General features: G+C 45.4%; 1 protein-coding gene across 2 annotated transcripts in view; it reads left to right on the top strand.

The window, feature by feature from the left end:
• Positions 1-1,831, top strand: part of LOC146813794 (cap-specific mRNA (nucleoside-2'-O-)-methyltransferase 1-like) — a 664,820-nt gene extending 662,989 nt beyond the window's left edge. For both annotated transcript variants that reach the window (XM_085610257.1, XM_085610256.1), the window contains exon 24: positions 1,040-1,831. In XM_085610257.1, the coding sequence (XP_085466383.1) occupies positions 1,040-1,178 (139 nt within the window). In that variant the 3' untranslated portion in view covers positions 1,179-1,831. The remainder of the gene's footprint in view (positions 1-1,039) is intronic.
• The last annotated feature ends 12,083 nt before the right edge of the window (positions 1,832-13,914 follow it).

Raw genomic sequence — 13,914 nt, 5'->3', positions numbered from 1 at the left:
CTTAAACTAAAAAGAGATAATTTAAAAAATATGTTCTTCCCTGGACTTTAGGGAGTAATGGACTTCAATGGGAGAGTGTTCCGAATCCAGCTCCTGGTCGTCAAATAGTCAAACTTAAAAATGATATTAAAAAACCACGGAGCTTTTTATTTCAGTAAAATTAAGCATTGCGTATAATTAAAAAATACTGTAGATTTTTTTTTTTTCTTTTCTGTTCACGTTGTCGGGGTTTGTTTTCCGTTTTGCCAGCAGACATGGGCAGAGATGCCGGAGTCATGTAAGGTGTGGCTGAAAGTAAATCGCAGTGCAAATGCAGTTCTTTCGGCAACAGCTTTTTAGCGCTAACAATGGTGAGCACCGGCAGGACCCGGCCCAATTAAAGCTGTGCCTGTTGGTGTGATTAATACAACTATACCAAACAGTCAAACTTAAAAATAATATTAAAAAACCACAGAGCATTTTATTTGCTAATATTAAGCATTGCGTGTTATTAAAAAATACGGTAGATCATTTATTTTTTCATTTTCTGTTGACGTTGTCAGGTTTTGTTTTCCGTTTTGCTACCACTGCTCTTTAATACTTTCACTGCTCTTTAATACTTATTATATACTAAACTCCAATATACGGCGAGACCTATTGGCACTGCCAATGCTTGTTGAGTTTGAGGTCCTAAGCCCCAATAGTTAACTTCATCGTCTGCATAGGTGCTATTTCTCTCATTCATTGTTCTCTTGTATCTCTTATAGTAGGGCATATAGCACCGGAGGAAAAAACATCACAACAACAAATGTAAATGTCATCCAAAGGATGTGGCGCTCTGGCAACTGCTTCAGTTAGCGCCAGTTGTAGGATTGATGCCGTACAATAAATTGTAACTGTTGACAGCTGTTGCTATGCAAACTGTTCGTAATGTATCCAAAGTTGTGCCTGAAGCATTCATTTCCTGGATCCCATTATTCTGTGCTTTCTAAAAGTTACTACTTCAACTCTGAAAGATTTTATTTATCGTTTTCACAAGCCTTTCTTTCTTGTATTTCAGCATTTGCTTTGGAGAGCGTCTCTTCTGGGAGTGGGGAGAAGGCGTCCGACTTCATGACTCTCAGAAGCAAGATCCAACTTCAGATAGACCCTCCAAGGACAGAGTCTTGGCTTTTATTCAGGAACACCTAAATAACTGAGCCGAGGTCTGGTTGGGACCGCACAAGGTCTTCTCCTCCAGCAAACAATGCTATTCTTGGAGAAATGGGAAAGCATTGGTATCTTTTAGCAGTTCTGGGGAACTGACTCTTGACTCACACGGAGGAGTATGGGTGGTTTAAAAGACTCCAGTGAGAGCAGTGTGTGACGTATGCAAAATGGAAATCCAAAAATGGCCTCTGCAGCGGGTCGTGAGGGGAGTCCCATGTCGCATGGCTTCAGTAAAAACCACTTCCAGAGGATTTTTCGCTTGATGACCTTAAAATGGGTCTAGACTTCTGTGTGACCGTACTAAGAGACATTTTTGATGATGCTTAACTTAGGTCGCTCTGTCAGTTTTTCTTTTAATTGTTCGTCTGTGATGAAGGTCATCCCCTTTTATACCCTGTGTCCAAAAGAGGAGAGAAAAAGACATTACTTTGTGAATGGTGCTGATTAGAAAGAAGAGGCGAACATGATGCATTGTGGTTTATCTGCCCACACATTTCAGCCCGGGTAAAGTTATAAGCTGAAGGCATTGGGAAACCTACAACACATTATCATACTTCCATAGGGGTACTTGCCAGAGGCACTAAAAAGCTTAGAGTGACTTGTTCACTCTCTTTAAATAAAAGATAAAAGCCCCTTATTTATGGATTTGACATCAGGATCTTTTTTGCACTATAAATGTTTACTTATTGCGTACTACATAAAGTGTAGTCTGCTTTTCATTGTAGACTTTTTTCTGCTAGTGGTTGTGCTTACAGAAGCAGTTTTGACTGCAAGACTTTGAAAAGCTATTTGCAAGTGGTGTTTGTATTTTTAATGTTGTGCCTTGCAAAACCCTGCACTTACTCCGGTGTTTATGCGTCATGCCTTTTTTTTTTGTTCAACTAAACCACCATGTTATCTGAAATACACAGACTCACTTAGTAAGTACAGTTTTCAAGCATCGGTATCTTAAAACTGCATGTTTTGGCGTGATTAGTTTAGAAAGAAGATTTTCATTTAATCCTCCTGCTTGGCCACCTGCATCTGACATTTTCTTTTCACTTCAAGCAACCTTGATTCCTCATCCTACCACAAAAGCGCTAGTGGGGTGCAAGAGGGTTAAGGCAGCGTGTAGCAGGTGTATGACTGGATTGCTTTCCAATAGAGAACACCATCATGGAGCAAGTGTGCTTAGTGTCAACAGAACACTGGTTTAATAAGCAGCAAGATTGTTCTTACTGTATCACCCATATGATCTCTATATATGTATAGGTTCCATGTCTTTAACATAAATGTGTGTGGTAGTAGGACACATGTACCAATTCTTCTTGCTTGCCATTCCAACTCCCTATGCTTCACTTTCGTACTTCAACCGCTACATATCAGTCCTCTTTTTCACGATGTGCTATTCTTGCGTTTTCTTTGGTCATACCTTTGGCTTTTGCACTCCTTTACACACATATACCTAGTTTGTGTCTGTAATGCTGCAGGCCTGATAGCATGGGTGTGACTGTAAACACTAGAACTTCCTTCTTAAGTTTGCTTATTCAGTGCTTCTCCATCTTAGCAATTTCCTCCCTCCTGCCCTTAGTTGCATTTTGTGTAGAAAAACAGAGGTCTTTGAGGCCTCAAACACAATTGCGACCTTATTTGTATAACCTCCTTTTCTATCCGAGTTGTCTCTTCAGAAAGGTGGTTCAGACAATCAAGAAAAGGCTTACTGAATTGGTCAGCATTGGTTTCACTCAAAATGGGGGGCAAATACTTAGTACAGAACATTAGAGCTGGCTCAAAGATTAAACCAAAACCTATTCTAACCAGCACCTTTTTCAAAACACCCTGAAGGCTGAAATGCATTAGGGTTCAATCCAAGGTGCCCATGAATTGTTGAATTCTGCCAGTGCACATGCTGCTTGCAATTTAAGCACACTTTATAAATTACCAATGTGAAAATGCGTTTTGCACATCAGTCTGATACCTGGGGCATGCCCGAAGAGGGCCTCTGGGTAAAGAACTTTGGGAGACTTCTGAGGTGTAAATGGAGGTACCATGTCAGCCCACCCCTCAAGTGCTGCTGGCACCTACAAAAGCAGACGAAGATTCCAAATTAATCTGTGACGTTGGTGGCACCATACATGTTATATTAAAGGACCCAGATCTCTGTAAAAAATGTGCATCAGACAATAGATGACCATTCTTAAGAGTACGATTGCAGTTTGGATGGCAAAGCTGATTGCAGTTCTGCAATTTACACATATGGCACACTTTCTCTTCCATAATTGCCCATGATGGATACCCTAGAACAATTGTTCTTAACCTTTTGACTTCTCTGGACTCCCCCTCAATCATTACTGGAATCCACGGACCCACTCTGAATCATTATTGGAATACGGGGACACCCACTGAGTCATTATTGGAATCCGGAGACCCTGGCCTAAGAAATTTCGATGATTTAAACCACAAAACAATACAATAGAAGACTGAAACAAGCATTCATCAAACAAGTACACAAATGATTAAATATTTTATTTAATTCATAAACAAACGGGTGGGGCTTTTCTAAATTCAGTTGGGGCCACCCATCATTTATTGTGTTTGATGTACTTGCACTAATCAACCTGAGGATAACTTAATTTTTAGCTTCCAATTCCCTTCATATTAGCAGAATGTTTTTGCATAGTTATGTATACTTTATTAATCTGGTAATATTATTTATTTTCTAAGCAGTAGCGGACCCTCCAATTGGGCATCGCAACTCCCAGTGGTGTCCGGAGCACAGGTTAAGAACCACCACCTAGAACATGTATACTTGCTTACAGCCCTCCAGAGATCAATCAGTTTATGCACTCTGGGTTTTCAGAATTAATGTTTGTGAGAAAAGTTGCATTATAATGGATTTCAATTGATTAGGAGTTATTTTATCTGAAAGAGACAATTAGTTATAGATTCCTTTCCATAGAATTACCCCCAGGCGTTAGACTGGATCCGAATAATTTTTCGTCCGCAGTACCCCTGCGCATCGAAAGGTGGCGTCGGTCAGATCCGCGTTCGTCCTTGGCGTTGTGGTCGCCGGGCTGACGTTGCTGTAGCTACCTAGACGCCACCCTCGTGCGCTGATGTCCCTTATTTCTTTTTCCGCGCCAGCCAGCGCAGGTTCCAGAGAGAACGGTACCTCCACTCACTTTTTGACAGACCTTTTTGACGACTTTTGTCGACACCTTTTCGTCTCTTCGACTCCTGGTGCACGTTAGGGATGTCCGGCTCCAAGGCTTGCGGTTCCTGCCGAAAACTGATGTCGGTGACGGATCTGCACCGCATGTGCCTGGAATGCGACCACGACCCCAAGTCCTGTTCCGACTGCCGGACCATGAATCCGAAGTCTTTGCGGGAGCGGTCCCAAAAGCGAGGCCCATCAGTCGGCTCTGCGCGAGGTCCCGGTTCCGCGGGAGATGCTTTACCCGGCAGCGAACTCTTCGGAGCCCCTGTTGACGTTTAATGAAGCCCTGACTGACATCCTTTTGGGCACCTGATCCAGGCCCAACACAGTGTCTCCTGTGGATAGGATGATTGCCGATGCCACCGCCCGTCCTCTGGTGACCCCCACTTTCCTCTCCCAACACCCCACCCCGGAGAGCTTAGTGGTCCAATCCACGAAGCCCAAAGGAGCATTACCTAACGCTCCACCCGATAGAGAATCCAAAAAGCTGGACCATCTTGGGAAGAAGATGTTTTCTTCCTCCAGCTTGGGACTGCGGTCGGTAAACACTGCATGTCTGTTGGGCCGTTACACCCACTCTGTGTGGTATACTGTAGCACAGGTGCTGTCCCAGTGCCCGGAGGAGGCCCGGGCCGTGCAATTCCATGATGTTCTAAACCGTGGTGACGGTCGACGTCGTAGTGATGGTGACGTCGTAGTGATGTCGCCGTCATGGGTGTATCGGGGAAAATAAATAAAATTGACGTCAAGGGGTCATTACCGGCGCTCGCCGTCTAGGTCCCGTTCCTGGCCTCGCTCCGTGGTGAGCCTATCATCGTCGGCGGGGACTTCGTGTTCCCGGTAACGTCGACTCTCAACGCTGAGCAGTGGATCGACGTCGAGGAACCCTTCTGATGGGGAGTCTGGGGCTACTTGCACGTGGTCCGCTCGTAAGCGAGGGACATTGTTCCCTTCGCTTAGTTTGGAGTATTCACGTACCTACTCACCATCTAGATCGCCTCCTGCTCCGCCCCCACTGGTGATACCACCGGGGATGCCTCAGAATTCTCTCCGGCTCCTCTCCCACCCGCCGCTTCAGGGGCCTGTGGCTCCTCAGCCTGCGACCCCCCGTGGAACTTTGACGACCTAGAACAAGGTCTCGTTTTGGGGCGTCGGTCACATGGGCTCCGCTGTCTTCCATACGGTCCCTTCGTCACCGTTATGGAAGGTCTCGGTTCAGGCATGCCAGGGATGCATCTTCCATGAGTACGGGGAGGTGCTCTCCTACTCTTACGAATTTCCCCCATAGCGGGTTGTTTACTGGTTGGCGGTACTTCACTTTCGTCCACCGCCACCTGCCAGGAGGTTCTGGCTTCGAAGCTCCCTGTACAGTCGACATCAGTGATGTTTAAGACTCTACAGATGAAACATTAAAAAAAAAAAAGAAAATGAAAGAATTTTTTTGTCCACTGCTTCCGTTGATGCCGTGTTTGGAGGAACCGGCGGTAGTACTGTTTAATTGGTTCCGGAGTCGGACCCTTCCTTCCTCCGGTTGGACCTTACACCTGACTTTGTCACAGTGGTGGTGGCATGCAAACAGCATGCTGTGGCCCGCTCTTGCTGGGCCGTTGCGATAGATCCCTGTGTGAGATCCTTCACCAATTTGTGGATCTCCTGCCCAGAGACGGGAGGAAAGCCTTACAGGAGATAGTCTATAGGGCCTGATGGTTTTGGATCTAATCATCGGTGCTGCAGCGGATATTTCGCTCCTGGCGACCCCCGGGTATTGCCATGGTTTTGTTCTACGGCGACAGACTTGTATTCGTCTGACATCTCTGAAGCCTGCGGCACAACAGTGTGTTTATAATCTCCCGTTCTTTGGCGCAACTCTTTGGCTCCCATGCGGATAGCGAGGTTGCCCGCATGAAGTCCGAAGCGGAGACTTTGAAGGCTGTAGGTTTGGAGAAGCATCGAGAAAGGCTTTAGAATCGGCTCCTCTGAGACAGAAAGGAACAGGATGGTACTCACTGTTCCTTCTAGTGTGCAAGAGAGATATGACCGAGTTTGGACCCGTGTTCGACTTGCGACAAGCCGACACGTGGGTTCAAAGAGTAAAAATTCCGGTGGTTGTCCCTGCATTAGATTTCCCCTAAACTTCATCAGGGAAGCTGACTATGCGCATTAGATCTGCAGGACGCTGATTCTCACGTACCCATAGCGGGGAAAATATCGCAAGTTCCTGCTTTTCACAGTGGGCAACAACCATTATTATTACTTCGTGCCGCATTTCGGCCTGAAGTCAACACCTCGGAATTTTCCATACGCGAGGACGTAGTAGCTGCGCATCTGAGAGGGAACAGTGTCTTCGCCTATCCGTATCTGGATGACTGGTTGATCAAGGCAGCTACTTTCAGGTAGCGTGCCTCCATTTCCATCGGACTTCCAATCTCTTACTTAGTTTGGGACCCCACATCAACCTCACGAGGTCTGTCTCGGCTACTGTACCCTGTCTACAGCACCTTGGAGCCACTATCGATGCACGCACAACAGATGTGTGTCCTTCGGAGGAGAGGCGCTCTTCGATCCTTCGGAAGGCTCAAGCTCTCATGATCCTGCCCTCCCCAACGTCTCAACATCTCTATGTCTCAACAGCTTTATAGCTCTATGTGTCTTCCCCTCTCCAATGCACACCTCCATATGAGACCCCTGTAGGGGTGTCTGGAAGCTCAGTGGACCAGACACTGAGGGTTTGAGAAGACTGGATTCAGCTGTTACGAAAAGCTCTACAGTCCATCCGCTGGTGGTGTTCTCCACGAAATCCCTTCTGGGGGATTACCTTCCGCAAAGAGATGCCCATGCAACCCTTAGAGCTGGTTGCTTCTTCTTTTCATGGCTGGGGTGTGCATTCTGACCTCCTTCGGATACAGGGAACATGGTCCTCGAATGAGATCAGGTTCCACATCTTCTTCCTGGAGCTTCGAGCAGTCCGGATGGCGCTAACGCCGCCCAGCCGTCGTTTTCACACCTGCTTCCTGCTTGTCCAGATGGTCAATACGACGTCACTGTTCTGCCCCAACTAGCTGGGGGGCATCCAGTTCTCGAGTGTTGTCTCGGGAATCCCAGACAATCTGGCTTTGGCTGTTAGGCATGAGCCTGACCAGCATGGCAATTCTCCTTCCCTGTATTCACAATGCTCAGGCAGGCACCCTCGACAGACTCATTCACGTAAACCACACATGGGTCTTGCACGACGAAATGGTGCATGACATATTCGAAGGATGGGATACTACGGGAGTCGTTCGGTTCTCTGCCGCAGGAAACCGCAGATGCCGCGACTTCGCCTTCAGGTTCTGCCACCCAGGGACTCTGGGGTAGGCTCTATGCTTCGATTGGTCAGGCATTTTTCTCTACGTTTGTCCACCAATTTTCCTGATTCAGACGTTGCTGATCAAGTTCTCTCTCTTACGGGCCTAGATGGTCCCTATGGCTTCGGTGTGGACCGTCAGTGGTGGTTCACAGACCCACTCCACCGGTCTCTTCTGCCATTTTCTCCGTCTTTGGTGCAGGCCGGACCTTCTGAAGTAGTTTGGCAGACAGACGGTGCACTCCGGCCTCTTGTCGTTGCATTTAGCGGCAGGGCTCCTGAGCTCGTAAAGTGTGGACATTTGAATCCTCGTCAGGCCTGTATGGAGATTTATTTTTTTATTTTTAAAAGACGAGATTTTACATCTGGCGTGTTATAAAAGGACTTGGATCCTGCCCCCTGCAAGGAAGATGTCCTCCTTCCTTACTTACTGCTCTTGGCTCGCTCTGGTTTTCATCGTCCTTTCATAGTAATTCATCTGGCGGTTTTGACTGCTTATAGGAAATGTCCTTCACAAAATATTTTTAGAAAATCCCAGTCATTGGAGATTTTCTTGAAGGATTGACGGAAGTGTTTCCTCCCATTCGGCGTTCTTCGCCTTCCTGGGAATTGCATGTAGGCCTGTCACAACTGATGAAGGAATCCTTTGAACCCTTCCGTAGTTTTTTTTCTTCAGCATCTGTCCTGGACGACGGCTTTCATTGCGGCTGTAACTTCTGCCCGCAGGGTCAGCGTGCTTCAGGCTTATGTTGTACAGAACCTTATACGGTTTTCATTCCTCTAGAGTAGTTATGAGGACTCAATCTTAGTTCCTTCCTAAAGTTGTGTCAGCGTTTTATGTAACAAGTACTGTTACACTGCCTGCAATTTTTTTGTCAAAATCCCTCTTCTCCTGCTGAGAGAGCTTGCTTCCCTGATGTTAGGAGGGTCTTGTAATTCTATTTTTGGACAAGAATTACGATATCTGTAGTTCAGAACAGCTATCTGTAATCTATGGCTCGGTCTGAACTGGTAAAGCTACCCCCGAACTATCTGTTTCTGGGTTGATTGTTTTCCTGTATTCAGCTGTGTTATCAGAAAGCTGACAAGCCTTTGCTTAGTGAGCCTAGGGCTCATTTTTCCTGAGGTAAAGCAGCTGCTGCGCCTTTACTTCATAGCGTACCTATTTTGGAATGCTATAAGGCTGCCACTTGGAAGTCAGTCCATACCTTTGCTAAACACTACTGCCTGGACTCTGATGCCAGGGCAGATGCTCAGGTTGGGCAGGCTTCGCTGCGGATTCTATTTGCACCTTAGTGGGTGTGTTTGTTTCTTCCACCACTGGGGTTGTTTTTTTGGGATGGGTTTGCCATTCTATTCACATGATTATGACTAAACACAGAGATCCCCCTACTACAGAAGGAGTAGTGTCTTAGCTGTAACTCCAGTTCTGTAGTAGGGGTATCTCTGTGATAGTCATAAGCAACCCGCCCTCCTCCCCGGTGGGTGAAACAGTAATATCCTGATGCACCTGGCCTTTCTTTATACGCCTTCAAAAGGAACTGAAAGTAACTGGCCTTTGGCTGTGCATCATGGGATACCGAGGGTCTCTGGAAGCATCCTTAAAGGCACGATATCCATTTGCAGACATATAATGGTAGCCTATGGGGCGTCTGTCTAACCCTTCATCTCTATCATGAAAAAGGGATTTTTGTGAAGGGGAGCTTCTCTATGTGTGAAACTTAGTGCAATAGTTGAATGTGACTGTTACCTGGCTATCCTTTTCAATTCAGGATGAAGTAATGGCCAGAGTAGCCTGGTGTTGTCAGGCTGCATTGTTGTCTTTTATTATCTCTTAAGTGTATGTGCAAGACTGCAATGGAAGACACCTTAAGAGACTATATATCTATTGAAGTGCTCCGGGGTCCACGCACATGGGCGGGAGGGACTAGTCACATGATTATGACTATCACAGAGATACCCCTACTACAGAACTGGAGTTACAGGTAAGAAACTACTCCTTACTTACCTTCAGTAACGATATAACTGTAAGAAACATAGGTTAGTTATAGGTTCCTTACTGCCCCACCCATCCTCCCCGTTCATTGAACTGATTTCTAGGGTTAAGGACATCCTTTCAGGACCCTAGTTTTGTGCACCAGTGGTCAGTGTCTTGTATGGCTCTGCGTCCCTGGCGCAGAAAGTTGTGTACAGGACTGACAGCGCGCAAGGACGGCGTCTAAGTAACTTCTGTGACGTCATTCCGGCGACCACGATACTGATGACGGACGCGGAGTTGACCGACGCGCAGGGGTACTGCTGGCGAAAAACGTCCCGGATCCAGTCTGACACCTGGGGGATATTCTAAGGTAGGGAATCTATAACTAACCTATGTTTCTTACAGATATATTGTTACCGAAGGTAAGTAACTTATTCTGTATTAACCCCTATGATATCCTATCTCTGGGACCCCAATATCCTCCCTACCTCTTGCAGGTGATCTGACTCCCATTAGTGTGTTTACTTGTCAGTCTATTCTCCCACCTTATACATTTGACCGCTGTTCTTCACATCTTAATAACTGCTGCTATATATTCCGGAAAGCTTTTGTTTCTCACCCTCCCATATACATCAGCCGTATACCTACTTTTCCCCATTGGGTGCCTACTCATTCTAATGCAGGGCTCTCCTAATGGAGCATAGGCCCAGTCATTAACTACCACCAGCTATGTCACCCCGTAGTATTTCTTAACGTCTGGGAGAGCGATGCCCCCATTTTAAACCCCACTTATGAGCTTATTGTGTGATCCGGGGTGGCCCATCTTCCCATAAAGGCTGTCTAATCTATACTTCTATTTATTTAAGAATATACCTCGGACCCAGCATGGTGTATTTTGGAGGGCATATATGATTTTGTGGAGTGTTATCATTTTAAACATTAATGCCTTGTCCAGGAGCAGAAGCAGCTGTTTCTTCCAATGCACTGCATCCACACGGAGCTTAGTGAGTACGTTGTTTAGATTTTTCTGCAAAAAATCAGCCTGATCTCGCCCAACATTAAGTACCCTGGTACTTAAATCATTCCGGACTCTCCTGCAGAGGACCACTGAACAGCACCCTGGGAGTCCAAGGTGTTAGTGGGAAGATCACTGAATTTGCTCAATACGGAATCCACTATATTTCCCAAATTACTTCATTATTTGCATGATTCTATTTATTCTCGCCTCTGGCTGTGCAACATATAAAAGGATATCATCCTCATATAGTGACTTTTTCTCTGTGTTCTAGATCAGACATCTCACTAATTAATCTTTCCATATCGAACAGGGTAGAGGCTCCTATGCTAAAGCAAATATCATAAGAGATATGGGGCACTTATGTTTGGTACCCCGTTTCAGAGAAAAGCGTTTTGACATTACGCCATTAACCGTAATTCGGGCCAAGGGACTCTGATACAGCAGTCTGACCCATTCCATATATCTGGGTCCAAGTTTCATTTTGTATAACACATCAAGCACATACTTCCACTCTTAAGACGTCAAAGGCAGAGGAGGTGACAAGAGGCACTACAGTCATTGGTTCCTCAATCCCCTTTGTGTTTGCCATACACCCATCCTGTTGCCTGAGATTTTATCTAGTTCTTCTTCCTGGGATAAAACCAGATTGATCGGGCGCATGATAGCATTAACCACTTTCCTCAGGTGAGCCGTCCACACCTTAGCAATGTCACCTCAGTATTTAAAAGTGAGATGGGTCTGTATGAGGAGAACATCTCGGGGGTTTATCTTTTAGACCTTAGGGCCTGGCGTCTTTCCTGTTTGTAGAGATTTGATTACTTCTCCTATTTCCACCAGCTTGACTTTAGGCTCAAAACTGCCTATCACCATTGGAGAGAAACAGCAATGGAACGTCTTCTAAACATTCTTTTGTCTTCATCCTCGCAGTGAAATGCGTATAGAGTTTGGAAATAGTTCGCCAAAGTTTTAGCAATGTTTACATTTCCCATAAAAAAAAATTCTCTGTGTCACTGAGTTCGCTCACTCAAACTCTGTTTTCATCGCTCTTCCTCAGCCATGCCAGCAGTTTGTGAACTTTACTGCCAGTATGATTTAGTTTTCTCTGTATAGCTAGGAAATGATTCCATGCCTCATTGCTAGTGAGTACTTGTACTTCTGTCTCTTGAGATCAAGTCGATGCTGAAGGGCACTATCTCTATTGTGTGTACTCTGCCTCTTGAGATCAGTATGGCAACCTTCACCTGTTAGATATCTTCCCAGCGTTGCTTTTTTATTTTCGCAGATATGAATATAGCTTGCCCTCCGACAACTGTTTAAAATGGCTCCCATGCCAGAGTCCACTGACCCCCTACTGTTACTGAAATAGTTTGCCTCTGTCTCAAATCATCTCCAACCTTTTTCCTTTGAAATAGCCAACCATTCCATGCCTCCCCTTTCACCCATGTCTGTCACCAGCAGAGAATGATCCGAAATTATCCTGTTAAAAACCCTGACATTTATAAACCTGTGCAAATGCTTCCCTTGCGCAATAAAATAATCAAATCTGGAATATAACCCATGGGTCCCAGAGTAGAAAGAGAGCTGTCTCACTATAGAGTTGGGATGCCTACAGATATCCCTCAACCCGAGAGCTTCTGTTAGTAGGCGTGAGGTCCCTGTCACCCCTGGTGCCATGTTGTATGTGTTGCCCCTCGGTCATTGTAAGATTGCCCCTCTGTCGTTGTAAGATTAAAGTGCCCAGTACCAAAATGCTGTCCAACCCTATAGACTGCCGTCTGGCTGTAGGTTAGGCCAAACATACTATTATTGCATCAACATTCCATTTCCCAACTAATCTGTAATAATTTGTTCTATAATCAAAGGGAGAGATTTTATGATGAGAATGGTCAATTCCTACTCCCTCTCCCCCAAAAGTCTATGGCATGGCCAGAGTGTGCCCTTATCTGATAACTCCTTCCAGTCAACATCAGACAGTGTGTCCCTTTTACATGGGTTTTCTACATGAGCACCAGGTTTGGACAAAGGTGTCTAAAACAAAATGGTATACAATACTTCTCTTTAGTTTACTACACAGCCCGTTTACGTTCCACAATATTATATTGTATCTCGCTCACATGAGTTTTTCTTTCGTGTATTGCCATCTTGGGTGGTGTAAATCCAGTGAGCCAACACTTCGCTCTCCTTGAGTCACAGGTATCTCCTGTGTCCACTTTAATGCCATGCCACCACTACAGTGATATAAAGCATTCATGAACTCTTCAGTAATTAATCACTAATCCAGTCATTAATTAATCAGCATTTGCCCCCATCCATACATCACTTTGTATTGACAAAGGATTTGTATATTGTAAGTGAGAACAGAAAGAATAAAAATGATCTGCATTACTGCTGTATCACACGCGGGTCCTTTGACCAGAGCCCACCACCGCAGGTAATAATAACCTTCACCCATGAGTGTCCATCTTCAGTTTTTTTTACTCCGCATCCCCTTCTGCATGGCCGTTTGACACCTAGCTGCTCATGAGTGTCACTATCTGATCAAGGAGGTGAGTCAAGCCCATTTTCATATAGATGTGTCCCACGCATAGCTCCTTTCGCTTTCCTCCCTCACTGTTGTGTTCCATTGCCCTGAGGGGTGCGTGCCTGGAAGCTGGTCTCTATCCATCAATTTTTTCCCACCCTCTTTCTGGTGTGGCAAAATTCCATGACCTACCTTCTGCAATCGCTCGCAATTTTGCTCATAAAAGCATCATGTATTTAACCTCTTTTTTTCTTAGCTGCCATTTTATGTCGTCAAATGTTAGTCTTTGTTTTTGTACGGCCAACGTAAAGACTGGAAAAATTCTTAGTCTCATTTTTATAGGCTAGATGCCTTTGTCTCCTGGGAGCCTGCAGAATGGCAAGAGGGCATCCATCCATCCTTTCTTCCAGCTCTCCACCCTCCCTTTCACTCATGTATGCTCCACATTCCAATGTTCTGTTATTTATTCTTCTGCAAGCATAAGCAATGTGGAAAAAATAGCAAACATATTAAAAATAAAAATAAAGGTATTGCCCAGCAGCCCAGGCACAAAGCCCAGGCACTGAAGGGTACCCCTTTTTGGGCTGTTGTGCACATGTGATTTGGCAAAACATAGTCACTTGCTGTGAAGAGAGCCAATGTTGGTTCACTCACGATGTATAAATTCATG

This window comes from Triturus cristatus, chromosome 6 (assembly GCF_964204655.1).
Source record: "Triturus cristatus chromosome 6, aTriCri1.1, whole genome shotgun sequence".
NCBI lineage: Eukaryota > Metazoa > Chordata > Amphibia > Caudata > Salamandridae > Triturus > Triturus cristatus.
This window is presented reverse-complemented; position numbering and strand designations above follow the sequence as displayed.